The sequence below is a fragment of the Globicephala melas genome, chromosome 2, assembly GCF_963455315.2.
Source record: "Globicephala melas chromosome 2, mGloMel1.2, whole genome shotgun sequence".
NCBI classification, from domain to species: Eukaryota; Metazoa; Chordata; class Mammalia; order Artiodactyla; family Delphinidae; genus Globicephala; species Globicephala melas.
In genome coordinates, this window is record NC_083315.2 from 74,162,940 (window position 1) to 74,182,955 (window position 20,016).

Sequence of the window (20,016 nt, forward strand, 5' to 3'; positions counted from 1 at the left end):
CTTATAACAAACATATGGTCCTTTTCTTTAAACATCAAAAGAAGGGTAGACCAGAAATTTTAGAACCCTGAAGACAAATGTACTTCAATTAGAGTACAACTCTAAGTAAATCTCTGTCCTTAGTAAAGTGTATGCGGTAATCTGAAAGGACAGTGAAAACTGTTAATCATGTGGTACACTAGGACCTCACTTAGGTATAAGGTGAGTGAGAAGCATCAAAAAAGGAAATCAACTATGCAAACAGCAGCCATAAAAGAGCCAGGATAGCTGTATTAATATTAGGCAAAATAGACTTTAAGACAAGAAATATTACTAGAGATAAAGAGAGACATCTTATAATGACAGGAGAATCACTACCTCAGGAAAATATACACATTATAAATGTATACACACGTAACAGCAAAGCCCCAAAATACATGAAGTGAAACTGACAGAACTGAAAGGAGCAATAGACAATTCAACAATAAAAACTGGATATTTCAATAACTGAAAAAGAGTCTCAATAAATTTAAAGAGATTAAAAATATACAAAGTATGTGCTCTGCCCACGTGAAATTAAATTAGAGATTCACAACAGAAATAAGTTTGGGGAAACCCCAAACATCTGGAAATTAAATAACACACTTCTAAGTAACACATGCACCAAAAAAGGAAACCACAAGGGAAACTTTAATATTTTGAACTGGATGAAAACAAAAACACAACATACCAAAACTCATGGAAGCAGCCAAAGCAGTGCTTAGAGGACACATTATGGCTTTAAACACCACTATCAGAAAAGAAGAAAGATCTCAAACCAATTCCCTAAGTTTCCACGTTAAGAAACTAGAAAAAGAAAAACAAACTAAAGCAAGCAGAGAAAAAGGAAACAATATAGAATTGAAAGCAATGAAATATAAAACAAAAAAGCAAATAGGAAAAGATAATAAAACCAAGAATTGATTCTTTGAAACAATCAAAGACTTAAAATTAAGATAGAAATTCTCCCCAAATTGATCTCATTCAAAGCAGTCTCTGTCAAAATCTCAGCAGGCTTTTTATAGAAACTGACGAGCTAATCCTAAAATCTATATGAAAATGCAAAGGACCTAGAATAGCTGAAACAATTTTGAAAAAAAGAGCAAAGTTGGAGGACTTACACTACATGATTTCAAAATGATTTGAAATCATGATTTCTCTAAAGCTAGAAATTAAGGCAATGTGGTATTACCATAGGAAAGCCATAAAGATCAAAGGAATTTAAAAATTAACCCTTAAATTTTATGATCCATTCTTTTTTAACAAAGGGACAAATGGGAAAATGATAATTTTTTCATATGATATTCAAGGAAAATCTAACTTAGATCTTTAATCTCACTTCATACATGAAAATTAACTCAAAATGGATCATAAACCTAAAGGTAAAAACTAAAATTAACTTTTGAAGTAAACAGAGCAGAAAAGCCTTGTGACCTTGGGTTAAGCAAACAGTTCTTAAGTCACAACACCAAAAATATAAACCATAAAAGAACCTGATAAGCTGGACTTCATTAAAATTTGTAAAATTTGTGCTTCAAAAGACACCATTGGAAGAATGAAAATACAAGCCAAAGAATGGGAGAAAATATTTTGCAAATCACATATCTGATAAGGGACCTGTATTTAGACTATATAAAGAAAATTTACAACTCAATAACAAGACAAATAACCTAATTTAAAAATGGATTCTGGGACTTCCCTGGTGGCACAGTGGTTAAGAATCCGCCTGCTAATGCAGGGAACACGGGTTCGAGTCCTGGTTTGGGAAGATCCCACATGCCGCGGAGCAACTAAGCTCGTGCGCCACAACTACTGAGCCTGCGCTCTAGAGCCCGTGAGCCACAACTACTGAGCCCATGTGCCACAACTACTGAAGCTCGTGCACCTAGAGCCCGTGCTCCGCAACAAGAGAAGCCACTACAATGAGAAGCCCGCGCACCGCAACGAAGAGTAGCCCCCGCTCACCACAACTAGAGAAAACCCGCGTGTAGCAATGAAGATCCAACGCAGCCAAAACTAAACAAATAAATTTGTAAAAAATAAATTACTAAAAAATGACCCGGACACAAAAGGGCAAATATTGTGTAATTGCACTTATGTGATAAACCTAGAATAGGGAAATTCATAGAGACAGAAAGTAGAACAGAGGTCACCTGGGGCTTGAGGTGAGAGTGGAATGGGGAATTATTGTTTAGTGGGAACAGAGTTTCTGTTTGGGACAATCGAAAAGTTTTGAAAACCGATAGTGGTGATGGTTGTATACAACACTGTGAATGTAATTAATGTCAATGAACTGCACACTTTAAAATGGTTAAAGTGATAAATATCTTACACACAATAAAGAAATAATTTTTAAAAATGGGCAGAAGACTCGAGTAGACACTTCACCAAAGAAGACACACAAATGACTGATAAGGACATGAAAAAGTGCTCAACATCATTAGTCATTAAGGAAATGCAAATTAATAGTGCAATGAAATACCACTACACATCCACTATAATGACTATAATCAAAAAGACAGATAACAGCAAGTGTTGGTGAGGATGTGGAGAAACTGGAACCCTCACACATTGCTGGTAGGATGGTAAAATGGTATAGCCACTTTGGAAAATTGTTTGGCTATGTTTTAAAAAGTTAAACACAAGCTTACTGCAAGACTCAGCAAGTCCATGCCTAGCAATTTACCCAAGAGAAATGAAAATATATCTCCACACAAAGACGTGTACACATGTTCACAGCAGCTTTATTCACAATAGCTAAAAACTGGAAACAACCCAAATGTCCATCAACTAATAAATGGATAAAAGGAATGCTGCATATCCACACAACAGGATACTACTGGGACATAGATATAAATGAAATGTTGATACATGCCAGAACATGGCTGAACCTCAAAAATATCATGCTAAGTGCAAGAAGCCGGATGCAAAGGACTTCAGATTGTAAGATTCCATTTATACAAAATGTTCGGAAAAGACAAATTACTTATAGAGACAGAAGGCGGATTAGTGGTTGCCTGGGTCTGGGGTGGAAGGAGGGATTATCGGCAAACAGGCTTATATAAATTTGCAGAGTGATTGAAAGGTTTTACAACTGAACTGTGTTGATGGTTGCACAAATTGTACGCTTACAATGGGTGGATTTTTGTGGCTTTTAAGTTATACCTCAATAAAGCTATTAAAATAAATAAATACAAATCTGACATTGGAAAAAAATGAGTCTTGATTTCAGGAAGCATAACTAAAATACAATATCCAGGGAATTCTCTGGTGGTCCAGTGGTTAGGACTCCACGCTTTCACTGCTGAGGGAGCAGGTTCAATCCCTGGATGGGGAACTAACATCCCACAAGCTGCGTGGCACAGTCAAAAAAAAAAAAAAAAAACACAATCTCCATGATGTGAAATAAAGATTTCCCTTAATCTAGTCATATATCTTTTATTCATACATTTTCAAACTACACATGTAGGATACTGACATTATTCAGTGATGTTAGCCCAGGCCCTAAATGATCTTAAGCTTTCTGAATTAAATTCTGTGGTCCCTGCGACTGCTCAATAAAAAGCAGTTTATTTACAAACTCTAAAAATAGACAATATTGGCTTTTTATTGGGTTCACTTTAGGGAAAAATAAAGCAATAAAAGGGAGTCCGAGAAGCGATTCACATCCCTAGATTGTCTGAGTAATAAACTGTATTATTTATAATCATTATGACCTAGAAACATTTACTCTGAAGCAGCAAAGGCTGACCTAGTAATTGATTTAATAGCTGTCTTCAGCTACATGAAGGGTATTACAGGGAAACTATTTGACTGGTTCTCTCTCTTTCCCTTGAGAGCCGAACAAAACAAAAGTGATTTAGTAATCAGCAAGGTACATTGAGATTAAACACAAATAACACTGACAGTAACCGCTATCCAATACTGGAATACATTTAATATATTTGTTCAAGCTGTTTCCTTGGCAATCCTTAAGACTAGACAAGACAGACAGCTTTGGTCTGAACACAGTACTGCTTGGGAGGGAGGCATCAGACATGGAACAGGTCTGTGGAAAGGAACGCAGCCCACCTGACTTCCACACGCCTTACCTCGATATCCCGATTCAGTTGCTTCACTATGGCAGTTATGTTTCTGATGTGCTCCTCCAAGAAAAGCCTGGCCAAGCGGTCGCCTCCCCCTTTGTTTTGCATTTTCTGCAAGCTGTTGACGATGTCGTCTTTGATCCGGAAGGCATGCTCCACGAGGGCGGCCGTGGTTTTCTCGTGGCAGAGGATCCTGTCTTCCAGTTGCTCCACTAGGCTTACGGATGAGTAGGGTGCCATGGTCAGGGACTGGCTGTGTCGGGGCATCGTTCTAACTCGCCTACGGAAGGGAGCCCCACATTATTAGGGTTGACAATTGGGAAACAGTCACTTTTCAAGCCAGATTCAAGACTTCCCAGAAAAGGAAAGGCAAATTATCTATCCCTACAAGCTAAAGGGGATTCGAGGCAGGGTTTCTACTCGCAACGAGTTTTCTTGGTGAGCCAGGCAGCAACTTTAAACAATGGTCCCCAGAGAGTTAAGTGCGCTGGTAGCGGGCTCCATGACCTCCCAAAGCAAGAGGCTGAAAGATCAAAGCTTATTAACAAAATTGCTGGACCTGCCCTTCTCCTCCCTCCCTCTAAAGCAATGGCTACCAACCCAAATGCTTACAAGGGTCAGGCAGGGGACATAAATGAGGGAAGCATACCACAGAGAATACACTAGGGAGTGGTGGGGACTTTGCAGAACTGACAGGGCGTTCCTCAACTAAACGGAGCCACGATTCTGCTCCACCCATGAGTGACCATCTGGGAATGCAGATCCATTTTTCCAGGTCATGTGATATTTCAACAAGAGGCAGGAAATGTAGGCTTGTATGTGAAGTCATCTGATTTCTTAAAATGTTAACAATTCATTAAAAAAGTATTTAAGATGATCCAGGCCAAACAATGTACTTCTATGAGCCAATTCTGGCCTATGGACACGCCACTTCTGATTTAAAAGGGTTAGCAGGGACTTCCCTGGTGGCACAGTGGTTAAGATTCCACCTGCCAATGCAGGGGACACAGGTGTGAGCCATGGTCCAGGAAGATCCCACCTGCCACGGAGCAACTAAGCCTGTGTCACACAACTACTGAGCCTGTGCTCTAGAGCCCACGAGCCACAACTACTGAGCCTGCGTGCCAGAGCTACTGAAGCTCGCGCGCCTGGAGCCTGTGCTCCACAACAAGAGAAGCCACCACAATGAGAAGCCCACGCGCTGCAACGAAGAGTAGCCCCTGCTCGCCGCAACTAGAGAAAGCCCATTAGCAGAACAAAGACTCAACACAGCCATAAATAAATAAATAAATAAATTTATTTTTAAAAATAAAAATAAATAAAAGGGTTAGCAGGGGGACTTCCCTAGTGGCGCAGTGGTTAAGACTCTGCGCTCCCAATGCAGGGGGCCCAAGTTCAATCCCTGGTCAGGGAACTCAATCCCACATGCATGCTGCAACTGAGTTCGTGTGCCTCAACTAACGAGCCCACCGGCCGCAACTGAGACCCAGTGTAACCAAACAAATAAAATTTTTTTTAATAAATAAATAAAAGGGTGAGCAGGGGTATCAGCCCCCAAACCTCCAGAGGTACGTTTCACTGTTGACCAGAAGTGCAACTGTACTGAAGGGCTACTGTGAAATCTCCACCTGTCAGGGTCACTGAATAGTCCACAGTATCCTACTCTTGCCCTCGAAAAAAGTCATTGTTGGATAATGTAACAGCCACAAGGCTTCTTTTATAATGATCACACCCACTAACAGCCCTCATGGAATTGGTGGAAAGAAAAAGTATACCTTAGATGCATATTTTCCATATATTATACCTTTCCTCGGTGACAAGAGAAGGAAATACAGTACTCCGTTGGGCCATTTTCTTTTTAATAGTTCACATCTGTTGAAAAAATAAGCATTAAATTATTTAACGGTTTATATCTACAACTTAAATGACCTCTAAAGCTTATTATTAATTTACTAAGGGGATCAAAAATTATGCTGCCATGCTGATCAATTATATTATTAAATACCTTATATCTTATATACAATAGAAACAGAAGATGTCTCTAGATAAGGAGAAAAGAGTCAAACATCAAAATGCTTCTGCTAGATAGATCAACAAGGACTGTCAAATGGAGTTTCCTTAAGTTTTCTCACCCCGTATCTGCATCTCAAGCTTGAGAAACCACTTTTAAAGAAACAACATAGTTTCTTCAATAGGCTTAGTCAGTCCTGTACTTCTCCACAGGAATGTACAGGAAACTACGTTAGGAAATTTGATCTCAGCAAATTTAGCAAATTCCGTAGCAAATGAAGAGCATTATTTAAACATTAATCTTAACAAAACAATGCATGATCAACGGGATCTGATTTGGGGGAACTTAGCTATCCACTAAGAGAATGAGAATGATACTCTTCATTAAAACCTTCAAAGTGAAAGCAATTATACTCCAATAAAGACATTAAAAAAAATAAATAAATAAAACCTTGAAACTGTATTATAAGATATAATCATTCATATTACATCAGGCATATATAAGGAAGAGTTGATCATCACAATGCATTAGAAATCTGAACAAAATCGGATGGTTTTAAAAATTTCTCATTACTGGAGATTGGTTCAAGATGGCGGAGTAGAAGGACGTGCGCTCACTCCCTCTTGCAAGAGCACCAGAATCACAACTAACTGCTGAACAGTCATCGACAGGAAGACACTGGAACTCACCAAAAAAGATATCCCACATCCAAAGACAAAGGAGAAGCCGCAGTGAGACAGTAGGAGAGGCGCAATCACAGTAAAATCAAATCCCATAACCGCTGGGTGGGTGACTCACAAACTGGAGAACACTTATACCACAGAAGTCCACCAACTGGAGTGAAGGTTCTGAGCCCCACGACAGGCTTCTCAAACTGGGAGTCCAGCAACAGGAGGAGGAATTACCAGAAAATCAGACTTTGAAGGCGACTGGGATTTGATTGCAGGGCTTTGACAGGACAGGGGGAAACAGACTCCACTCTTGAAGGTCACACACAAAGTAGTGTGCGCAACAGGACCCAGGGGGAAGGAGCAGTGACCCCACAGGAGACTGAACCAGACCTACCTGCTAGTGTTGGAGGGTCTCCTGCAGAGGCGGGGGGCGGCTGTGGCTCACCGCGGGGACAAGGACACTGGCAGCAGAAGTTCTGGGAAGTACTCCTTGGCGTGAGCCCTCCTGGAGTCCGCCATTAGCCCCAGCAAAGAGCCTGCAGGCTCCAGTGCTGGGTCGCCTCAGGCCAAACAACCAACAGGGAGGGAACTCAGCCCCACCCATCAGCAGACAAGTGGATTAAAGTTTTACTGAGCTCTGCCCATCAGAGCAACACCCAGCTCTACCCACCACCAGTCCCTCCCATCAGGAAGCTTGCACAGGCCTCTTAGATAGCCTCATCCACCAGAGGGCAGACAGCAGAAGCAAGAAGAACTACAGTCCTGCAGCCTGTGGAAAGAAAACCACATTCACAGAACAATAGACAAAATGAAAAGGCAGAGGACTATGTACCAGATGAAGGAGCAAGATAAAACCCCAGAAAAACAGCTAAATGAAGTGGAGATAGGAGACCTCCCAGAAAAAGAATTCAGAATAATGACAGTGAAGATGATCCAGGACCTCGGAAAAAGAATGGAGGCAAAGATCAAGAAGATGCAAGAAATGTTTAACAAACACCAAGAAAAATTAAAGAACAAACAAACAGAGATGAACAATACAATAACTGAAATGAAAAACACAGTAGAAGGAATCAACAGCAGAATAACTGAGGCAGAATAACAGATAAGTGACCTGGAAGACAGAATGACAGAATTCACTGCCGCAGAACAGAATAAGAAAAAAGAATGAAAAGAAATGCAGACACCAACATTCACATTATAGGGGTGCCAGAAGGAGAAGAGAGAGAGAAAGGACACGAAAAAATATCTGAAGAGATTATAGTTGAAAACTTGCCTAACATGGGAAAGGAAACAGCCACCCAAGTCCAGGAAGCACAGAGTCCCAGGCAGGATAAACCCAAGGAGAAACATGCCAAGACACATAGTAATCAAATTGACAAAAACTAAAGACAAAGAAAAATTATTAAAAGCAACAAAGGAAAAATGACAAATAACATACAAGGGAACTCCAATAAGGTTAACAGCTGATTTCTCAGCAGAAACTCTATAAGCCAGAAGGGAGTGGCACGATATACTTAAAGTGATAAAAGGGAAGAACCTACAACCAAGATTACTCTACCCGGCAAGGATCTCATTCAGATTCGACGGAGAAATCAAAAGCTTTACAGACAAGCAAAAGCTAAGAGAATTCAGCACCACCAAACCAGCTCTACAACAAATGCTAAAGGAACTTCTCTAAGTGGGAAACACAAGAGAAGAAAAGAACCTATAAAAACAAACCCAAAACAATTAAGAAAATGGTCATAGGAACATACATATCGATAATTACCTTAAACGTGAATGGATTAAAGGCTCCAACCAAAAGACACAGGCTTGCTCAATCAATACAAAAACAAGACCCATATATATGCTGTCTACAAGCGACCCACTTCAGACCTAGGGACACATACAGACTGAAAGTGAGGGGACAGAAAAAGATATTCCATGCAAATGGAAATCAAAAGAAAGCTGGAGTAGCAATACTCATACCAGATAAAATAGACTTTAAAATAAAGCATGTTACAAGAAACAAGGAAGGACACTACATAATGATCAAGGGATCAATCCAAGAAGAAAATATAACAATTATAAATATATATGCACCCAACACAGGAGCACCTCAACACATAAGGCAAATGCTAACAGCTATAAAAGAAGAAATTGACAGCAACACAATAACAGTGGGGGACATTAACACCACACTGGCACCAATGGACAGATCATCCAAACAGAAAATTAATAAGGAAACACAAGCTTTAAATGACACAATAGACCAGATACATTTAATTGACATTTATAGGACATTCCACCCAAAAACAGCAGATTACACTTTCTTCTCAAGTGCACACAGAACATTCTCCAGAACAGATCACATCTTGGGTCACAAATCAAGCCTTGGTAAATTTAAGAAAACTGAAATCATATCAATGACTTCCTTGATTTGATTGAAATCATATCAATCATATCTTTTCCAACCACAATGCAATGAGATTAGAAATAAATTACAGGGAAAAAATGTAAAAAACACAAACACATGGAGGCTAAACAATACGTTACTAAATAACCAAGAGATCACTGAAGAAATCAAAGAGGAAATCAAAAAATACCTAGAGGCAAATGACAATGAAAACACAACGATCTAAAACTGATGGGATTCAGCGAAAGCAGTTCTAAGAGGGGAGTGTGTAGCAATACAATCCTATCTCAAGAAACAAGAAAAATCTCAAATAAAAAATCTAACCTTACACCTAAAGGAACCAGAGAAAGAAGAACAAACAAAACCCAAAGTTAGCAGAAGAAAAGAAATCATAAAGATCAGAGCAGAAATAAATGAAATAGAAACAAAGAAAACAATAGCAAATATCAATAAGACTAAAAGCTGGTTCTTTGAGAAGATAAACAAAATTGATAAACCTTTAGTCAGACTCATCAAGAAAAAGAGGGAGAGGACTCAAATCAATAAAATTAGAAATGAAAAAGGAGAAGTTACAACAGACACCGCAGAAATACAAAGCATCAAAAGAGACTACTACAAGCAATTCTATGCCAATAAAATGGACAACCTGGAAGAAATGGACAAATTCGTAGAAAGGTATAACCTTCCAAGACTGAACCAGGAAGAAACAGAAAATATAAACAGACCAATCACAAACAAAGAAATTGAAATTGTGATTAAAAATCGTCCAACAGGGCTTCCCTCGTGGTGCAGTGGTTGACAGTCCGCCTGCTGATGCAGGGGACATGGGTTCGTGCCCCGGTCCGGGAAGATCCCACATGCCACGGAGCGGCTAGGCCCATGAGCCATGGCCGCTGAGCCTGCGCGTCTGGAGCCTATACTCCGCAACTGTAGAGGCCACAACAGTGACAGGCCCGCATACTACAAAAAAAAAAAAACAAAAACACACACACAAAAAAATCTTCCAACAAACAGAAGTCCAGGACCAGATAGCTTCAAAGGTGAATTGTATCAAACATTTAGAGAAGCGCTAACACCCATCCTTCTCAAACTCTTCCCAAAAACTGCACAGGAAGGAACACTCCCAAACTCATTCTACAGGGCCACCATCACCCTGATACCAAAACCAGACAAAGGTACTACAAAAAAAGAAAATTACAGACCAATATCACTGATGAATATAGATGCAAAAATCCTCAACAAAATACTAGCAAACAGAATCCAACAACACATTAAAAGGATCATACACCATGATCAAGTGGGATTTATCCCAGGGATGCAAGGATCCTTCAATATATGCAAATCAATCAATGTGATACACCATTTAACAAACTGAAGGATAAAAACCATATGGTCATCTCAATAGATGCAGAAAAAAACTTTTGACAAAATTCAACACCCATTTATGATAAAAACTCTCCAGAAAGTGGGCATAGAGGGAACCTACCTCAACATAACAAAGGCCACAGATGATAAACCCACAGGAAACATCATTCTCAATGGTGAAAAACTGAAACTATTTCCTCTAAGATCAGGAACAAGACAAGGATGTCCACTCTCACCACTGTTACTCAACATAGTTTTGGAAGTCCTAGCCACAGCAATCAGAGAAGAAAAAGAAATAAAAAGAATACAAATTGGAAAAGAAGAAGTAAAACTGTCACTGTTTGCAGACGACATGATACTATACATAGAGAATCCTAAAGATGCCACCAGAAAACTGCTAGAGTTAATCAATGAATTTGGTAAAGTTGTGGGACACAAAATTAATGCACAGAAATCTCTTGCATCCCTATACACTAACGATGAAAGATCAGAAAGAGAAATTAAGGAAACAATCCCATTCACCACTGCAACAAAAAGAATAAAATACCTAGGAATAAACATAATTAAGGAGGTAAAAGAGCTGTACTCAGAAAACCATAAGACACTGATGAAAGAAATCAAAGATGACACAAAACAGATGGAGAGAAATACCATGTTCTTGGATTGCAAGAATCAATATTGTGAAAATGACTATACTACCCAAAGCAATCTACAGATTCAATGCAATCCCTATCAAATTACCAATGGCATATTTTACAGAACTAGAACAAAAAATCATAAAATTTGTATGGAGACACAAAAGACCCCAAATAGCCAAAGCAATCTTGAGAGAAAACAACAGAGCTGGAGGAACCAGACTCCCTGACTTCAGACTATACTACAAAGCTACAGTAATCAAGACAATATGGTACTGGCACAAAAACAGAAATACAGATCAATGGAACAGTATAGAAAGCCCAGAGATAAACCCACGCACCTATGGTGAACTAATCTATGACAAAGAAGGCAAGGATATACAATAGAGAAAAGACAGTCTCTTCAACAAGTGGTGCTGGGAAAACTGGACAGCTACATGTAAAAGAATGAAATTAGAACACTCCCTAACACCATATACAAAAATAAACTCAAAATGGGTTAGAAATCTAAATGTAAGATGGGACACTATAAAACTCTCAGAGGAAAACATAGGAAGGACAATCTTTGACATAAATCACAGCAAGATCTTTTTTGACATACCTGCTAGAGTAATGGAAATAAAAACAAAAATAAACAAATGGGACCTAATGAAACTTAAAATCATTTGCACAGCAATGGAAACCATAAACAAAACGAAAAGACAACCCTCAAAATGGGAGAAAATATTTGCAAACAAATCAACGGACAAAGGATTAATCTCCAAAATATATAAATAACTCATGCAGCTCAATATTAAAAAAACAAACAACCCAATCCAAAAATGGGCAGAAGACCTAAGTAGACAATTCTCCAAAGAAGACATACAGATGGCCAAGAGGTACATGAAAAGACGCTGAACATCACTAATTATTAGAGAAGTGCAAATCAAAACTACAATGAGGTATCACCTCACACCGGTTAGAATGGGCATCATCAGAAAATTTACAGACAACAAACAAATGCTGGAGAGGGTGTGGAGAAAAGGGAACCCTCTTGCACTGTTAGTGGGAATGTAAATTGATACAGCCATTATGGAGAGCAGTATGGAGGTTCCTTAAAAAACTAAAAATAGAATTACCATATGACCCAGCAATCCCACTCCTGGGCATATACCCAGAAAAAACCATAATTCAAAAAGACACATGCACCCCAATGTTCACTGCAGCACTGTTTACAATAGCCAAGTCATGGAAGCAACCTAAATGCCCATCAACAGACGAATGGATAAAGAAGATATGGTACATATATACAATGAAATATTATTCAGCCATAAAAAGGAATGAAATTGGGTCATTTGTAGAGACGTGGATGGACCCAGAGACTGTCACACAGAGTGAAGTAAGTCAGAAAGAGAAAAACAAATACCGTATATTTAACACATCTATGTGGAATCTAGAAAAATGGTACAGATGAACCAGTTTGTAAGGCAGAAATAGAGACACAGATGTAGAGAACAAATGTATGGACACCAAGGGGGGAAAGCGGGGGCGATGGGGGGGTAGGATGAACTGGGAGATTCAGATTGACATGTATACACTGATGTGTATAAAATGGATAACTAATAAGAACCTGCTGTATAAAAATAAATAAAATAAAATTCAAAAAAATTTCATTACTTAGGTTTCTCAATACTGTTGTTAATTGCCTTAAAACAATGCCTAGTAACTGTGATCTGATTCAGTAATTAGTTCTCATTTAGATGTTGGATTCAAAAAGCATTTCTGATTGAAACCATTGTTTTGGCATCATCTAACCAGTATGTTATTTTTAGAGTTTCAAAATGTGAACATTTACTTTTCTAGACAAAGAAGTTTGAATTTAAACAAAATGCATTTAAGAAAAAAAGTGATTCAGGCCAAACAATCTACAATGCCAAAGGAGTTCTTCAGTATTAAAGATAATAATTTTTGCCATTTAGACTACAAAAATTAAGCCAGTGTGAAAGATGTTAATATTTAGAATCACAGAATCTTTACAATTCTGAAGTTGTAAAATAACTTAGCTGGAGTGTTAATCTATAGAATAACCCAACCTAAGAGACATTTTGCATCTATTATGTAGACAACCTAAACAGGTAAGATAAAAACCCCCTCCCTCAAGGGCTTCACAGCCTACAGAGAAAGGTAGACATCCCCACCAACCAGGAAACACTGGGATAACTGGCTAACTAATCATATGAACAGAAACGCATGGGGAGAAAACACTAACTCAAAAAGTTGTATTCACCCTTATGTCCACTGCAGCATTATTTAAAATAGCCAAGATATGGACACTACCTAAGTGTGATGAATAGATAATGTGAGATGTACACACAGATACACACCCACGCACACGCAAATACATACACACATGCACAGTGGAATACTATTCAGCCAGAAAAAAGAATAAAATCTTGTCATTTGCAACTGTATGATCTTACTTTAAATCTTAAAAAACAAAACAAACACACAAAAACCCCACCAAACTTATAGATACAGAAAATGGAATGATCGTTGCCAGAGCCAGGCACTGGGAAGTAGGCAAAATAGGTGAAGGGGGTCAAAGGAACAGACTTGCAGCTATAAAATAAATAAGCCATAGGAACGTAATGTCAGCATGATGTCTATAGTTAATAATACTGTATTGCATATTTCAAAGATCCTAAGAAAGTAAATATTAAAAGTTCTCATCATACACACAAAAAATTTTGTAACCATTGTGCTGACCGACGTCAACCAGACTTATGGTGGTGATCATTTTGTAATATATACAAATACAGAGTCGTTATGTTGTATACCTGAGACTAATATAATGCTATATGTCAATTATACCTCAATGTAGAAAAAAAAATTTTAACATTAAAAAAAAAAAATGGGGAGGAAAAAGGGAGAGGGCTTTGTTTTTTTCCTGGGTAGCAACTAGCTCAGGGAAGCACTGATGAGAATGAGTAGGAGTTCCCAAAGTAGAGAACAGAGAGGTTGTGCCATACTTTCTCTGTGCCACACTCCGGGATTCTCTCTACTTCCTTTACTCTCAACACACCCCAGCCTAACCCCTTCTTCAGCCTCATCCCTGGCCACTCCATACCAGAGCCCAGTTAACTCTAACCTTCCCCAAAGCCGCCCCACCTACCACCGTCCTGCAGCACGTTGCTGCCATCATACCTTTGCCTGTGTGCTCTAGCAGAAATGCTCTTCCCACCTCTGCCTGCCGAGAAAACTCGTACTAATCCTGTAAGGCCCCACCAGCCCTTCAATTCAATAAAATGGCTCCCTCGTGTGTATCCTTTAGCTCTTTATTCTGTGTGTTTTATACTACTTACTATGTCCTATTATTCTTAGGTGTTTAATAGTCTGTCTCCCCTACTAACTTATATGCTCCTTCAGGGCACGTTTCAAATCTTAACGGACACAGAGCTGACCTACGCGAATCCACACGATGGACTTCCCTGGTGGCGCAGTGGTTGAGAATCTGCCTGCTAATGCAGGGGACACGGGTTTGAGTCCTGGTCTGGGAAGATCCCACATGCCGCGGAGCAACTGGGCCCGTGAGCCACAACTACTGAGCCTCCGCGTCTGGAGCCTGTGCTCCGCAACAAGAGAGGCCGCGACAGTGAAAGGCCCGCGCACCGCGATGAAGAGTGGTCCCCGCTCACTGCAACTAGAGAAAGCCCTCACACAGAAACGAAGACCCAACACAGCCAAAAATAAATAAATAAATATTTTTTTTAGAAAAAGAATCCACACAATGAGAGCATGATTAGCGTTCCAGTATCAGAAATTGCAGCAATAAAGGCATCAGAGAATACGGTTTAGTTAAAAGTATAGTTCTCTACGGAGACCGAATCCCAAACATTAGTCACTCAATATAATACCTGGGAATGAATGGAGACCTTTGCAATGCCTTCTTCTGAAAGTCATTTCATCCACCTGGAATTATCCTGCCTGAGCTACAGAAGCCCAGCTACATCCCCTTTCTGAAAAAGGAGTCTACCCACCACTCATTGTCTGAGATTGCTTTTCAATAACACACCTCCCTGTAACAAACCAAGCACTATCCACTCTGCGAGAGAAAATGTCACATGGCATGAGTCCACAACACACACTGACGTCTGTCCAGAATTGGTGCCCTTTTCATGAGTGTGGTGGGTGGGCAAGTGTTTATCTGTTAGGTCTCTTGGTTGGTTAGTATCATGATTCTTTGCCAGAACAAAGGGATCTATATTCCTAATGAATAAGGATGAAAAATAAATGTCACTGGATTAAGTGACTTATCAAAAATTGTTTCCAGATCTTCCTATTAATTCTGGCTCCCTTGCCTGAGGGCATCAGCTCTTGCATGTTTATAAATCTCATCTCTAGCACCACAAGTGGGTCTGCAACACTATCAGGCAGGTCTGGGTCGTACACTGTTTTGATCGTGCCATATTTTGCTGTTATAATATCAATCTCCAGTTTGAGTTTAAAAACTTGGGGAAATCAGGGGAAGGGACAGGTAGGCAGAGCAAAGACAGAAGAATTGAAAGAAATAAGAGAAAGTAAAATTACAATGCCCAAAATATGCAATACATCAACAGAATTTGGAGGTTAAAAGAAGAGTAAAGGGAAATGCTATTATCTAAACCAAAACATTTATTTCTGATTATAAGGATTCTGAGATATTCTCAGATACGTATATAGTATTTAATGACAAAAGGAAACATTAATCCCAATAAATTGTTCTATTTTTGTAAGTAAGATGACACTGGATAGAAATACCTGTATATCATTTTAATGTAAAATGATACATGAACTTAACAAATTAAAATGACAATTTTTACGGAAACATTAAAATTTAGTTTTTCAGTTTACTATTACAATACAGCACTGATGTGTTCTGCTGAGTGTCAGAATTTAAAAAATAGGCAAAGCATTTATGAATTAAGTCGTTGTAATGTGGTGGTGGGGAAAAAAAAAAGCTGATTTCCTTATAGTTAAAAATAGAGTGAAAGGAGAGAGGGCGGAGAACAGTGGAAGGCGTGTCTAGGAAGACAGGTGGGAGTGTTCCTTAACTGATCTCTGAGGCCAGGCTCACGCTTGGACTCTGTCCTGGGGCAGCAAGGACTGATCAGGGTTGGGAAACTCAAGGGCAGTGAACAGCCAGCGGCGAGAGCATGTCAGAATAGGGGAAAGGTTGCAGTGGCAGATGCTGGACCAGGAATCCCTCCTGGGAGGGACAGGATGGGGCCCAGGAGGGAAGAGGGGCTGAGGGTTCCCTCAGAGCCTCTTTACTCCTTTCTCTCCATTGCTATTCAGCTCTTCTCCCTCCCCTCTCACTGCCTCCTCTCGCTTGATTTTCTCTTTTCCTCCCACTCACCCCTCTCCATTCATCTTCTTTTGCTCTTTCCCTCTTCTTAACTTTCTCTTTCCACAGTCCATTTTCCTTCCCCCTACCATCTCTCCTTTCCCTCCTTTGCGCTCTCCCTTCCCACAGCTACAGTCCAACATACTTTTCCATCGTGGGAGACATGGGTGGTGGGGTCAGGAAGGTCCTTATTTGAAGCCCGGCTTCCCCAATAACTAAGATCCTAGTGGGCTTGTCGGGTTGGGGACCACAGAACTAACAGCCGCTCCCTCTTTGGAGTGCTGACCCCATGACCCCATTCATGCAGCATGGTTGTGGGCATTAACGGAATTCATCCTCACGATCATTCGTGAAGGGTCTGATCTTATCACCTCCATTTAACCAGAGGAAACAGAGACCTAGAAATGTTCAGCAACTGGCCCGATGTCACAGGAAGGAAGAGATCAGGGATCTGAGCCTAGGGCCCCGGCCTTTTCATCAGCAGGCATCACCCACAGAGAGGTGGTGGGGTGTCCAGAACAGAGTCTGGCCTCGGGGCGCTGGATATGCTTCCAAAAAGGGCTGTTCCTTTCTCTTCCCTGCTTAATGTCCTTTCATCACATCTGACAGAAAATAGATCTGTTTTCTAAAGTAAAACTTTATGTAAAAGGTTCAGCAAATATAGTATTCATTTGTTTAAAGCCCTATTATATTGTTTACTGTGGTGGGTTAGTGGGGAAATCATTAGGTACTTGCTATTACCTTTTCATTTGGCCAAAGCTGTCCCTCCGGCACCGATGTGTGCTGAGGTTACAGCTGGACTGAAGCCATGTTACTGTAACTTGTGTTTTTGAAACCAGAGCCCATACATGAAAAAAACAATTTGTGGGAATACCCTGGCGGTCCACTGGTTAGGACTCTGCACTCTCACTGCCGAGGGCCCGAGTTTGATCCCTGGTCATGGAACTAAGACCTCACAAGCCTCGCAGCACAAGCCACACACACACACACACACACACACACACACACACACACACACACACACACACACACACACACACACACACACACACACACACACACATTGCAACACACATACTTTGTATGAAGAAATCTGGAACATTTTAAAAAACACCTTTCCTTAAACTGAAAAATGCTTTTTGTGATTAATAAAGTAATATAATTTAAAAATTTAGGCTCTACATAAAGGTATGAAGAATAAATTGAAAATCACCACTCAGAGAGTGTTGATATGTACATCAATTTACCTTGTTTTAAGATCTCTCTTCAGGATACATACAATTTTCCTTTATGAAAAAAAATGAAATCCTACTCTATATTACGTGTACCCTGCATTTCCTAAATAACACTATATCCTGAACATCTTTCTGTCAATGTGTAAAGATACATATCACAATTTTTAATGCCTGCATAATATTCCCTTAAATGGACCTATCATACTCGTTAGGCAGCCCCTGACTGATGGATATCTACACTGAAATACTATTTATAGTCCAGGTTTAGTTCAACTTTTTGGTCTCGTTTTCCTTTTCTTTCCTTTGTTCTACAAAATGACACAGGTGGTATAAAAAGTCAGTGGGGCAGATTGCAAGCTACTTTCAAAACTGAAGTTAAGGTGAGACACTGACAATGAAACCTAAAGAATCAAGGAGGGATGAAATCAGCAGATCTGTAAGAACAACCCAAGATACCGCCAATACTCCCAGCAGAAACAAGGCAGTCATCACGCCTGTGCTCACTGGCTCACTGTCAGTCTTCGGCTCTATACTGTGAGCTCCATGAGGAGTTGTACTGTCCACAGCACAGTCGCAAGCACCTGGCACATAGCTGATCAATAAGTGTTTGCTGGATGAATGAATCTCAAGGAGAGATGACTACAATGAAGTCATTTCAAAATGCTGAATTTAATCAACTGAATTATATTCCAACTAGAGACTTAATGGGCAACCAGAAAGGGAGATGGGACACACAGCATGTCTAGTAAAAGCAGAGTATGGAGAGGCAAAGTTGATCAGTGTTTCCAAGAACCTAAGAAACTGGGGTAGCAGGAAGAACCCTATTATGGACAGGGATGCATGAAGCTGTCAGGGCTCAATGACACTGGCCACTCAGATGATCCTGTCACTCCTCTTGCCTGAGCCCGCACTCACCAAGCACATCATTTAGCTTCCCATGTGGATGTGCACAAAAGGAGAAAACACAGGAATCAGCAAACTCGAGCCCCAGGCTACCTGCCAGCTTCCCTTCTCATCATGAATTAGTACTCTGACGTGACACCTCTGATGAGAACTGCACTTGGGTAAGTCAGTCTTCTGAAATCTGAATGTCTCTGACTGTCCTAACAGTGCTGAGTATTTAAACCATGACACTGAAACATGGGACCTATTGTGAAGGCCAGATTCCTGCAGAGGTGGCCCCCATGCTCCTAACCTCCGGGAATTCATACCTGGGTAAACCCCTCCCCTGAGTGTGGTGGGACCTGGGACTTGCTCCTAACCGACAGAATACAGCAGAGACCAGCCAAGGGGCAGTCACCTGGACCCCGTCGGTAGGTGCAGTCAGCTGGGACTCTGACACCAAATTATATAGGGTATACTTCTGATTACTGGGAAGAGAATATTTATTTCATAATCTAACTTTTAAGTCATTTAATAGATATCTAAATGGTTGTGTTAGAAAAATCTCAAAAGGATATTGTAGAAGGACTTCCCTGGTGGCACAGGGGTTAAGAATCTGCCTGCTAATGCAGGGGACACAGGTTGGAGCCCTGGTCCGGGAAGATCCCACATGCCGCAGAGCAACGAAGCCTGTGCACCACAACTACTGAGCCTGCTCTCTACAGCCCGCAAGCCACAACTACTGAGCCTGCATGCGACAATTACTGAAGCCCGCACGCCTAGAGCCCGTGCTCCACAACAAGAGAAGCCACCACAATGAGAAGCCCGCACAATGCAATGAAGAGTAACCCCTGCTCACCGCAACTAGAGAAAGCCCGCACGCAGCAACAAAGACCCAACGCAGCCAAAAATAAAATTTAAAAATAAAAAATTTTTAAAAAAGGATATTATAGAAAGAATAAGAACTTTAACAGTTTCTTTCCTAACACTGGCTCTGTTCTGGCCCGTGGAAGAAAATTATAAAATTAATCTAACTTGCTGCAAGAGATAAAAACACAAGAGATACCAATTTATCCCATCAGATTGGCAGACTGAGTATAGACGGGAGCACATGTGGGACAATGGGAACACCAGGTGGGAATGGGAAGTACCACCACTTTGGAAAGTAATCCTCAATATCTAGTAAAGCTGAAGATGAACAAACCTCATGACCCAATAATTCCACTGCTAAGAAATACCCAGAAAGCTTCTCACACATGTCCACAGCAGACCTTTAGAAGAGTACTTAAGGTAGCACTGTTTTCTAAGAGCAAAAAAGTGGGCAGAGAGGGGGTACTGAACACCCATCATTAGGCAA

The 20,016-nt window shown here is 40.3% G+C and overlaps 1 protein-coding gene across 6 annotated transcripts in view; it reads right to left on the reverse strand.

The window, feature by feature from the left end:
- Nucleotides 1-20,016, reverse strand: part of FAM81A (family with sequence similarity 81 member A) — a 124,297-nt gene that overhangs the window by 47,285 nt on the left and 56,996 nt on the right. For 3 of the 6 annotated variants that reach the window (XM_060294185.2, XM_030878857.2, XM_060294184.1), the window contains exons 2-3: nucleotides 5,879-5,975; nucleotides 4,110-4,383 (exon numbers count right to left, since the gene is read on the reverse strand). In XM_060294185.2, coding sequence (XP_060150168.1) covers nucleotides 4,110-4,383; nucleotides 5,879-5,898 — 294 coding nt within the window. In that variant the 5' untranslated portion in view covers nucleotides 5,899-5,975. Of the gene's footprint in view, nucleotides 1-4,109; nucleotides 4,384-5,878; nucleotides 5,976-7,179; nucleotides 7,954-20,016 lie in introns of those variants that run through there. The other 3 variants (XM_060294183.2, XM_060294182.1, XM_030878855.2) reach the window with 2 other exon arrangements.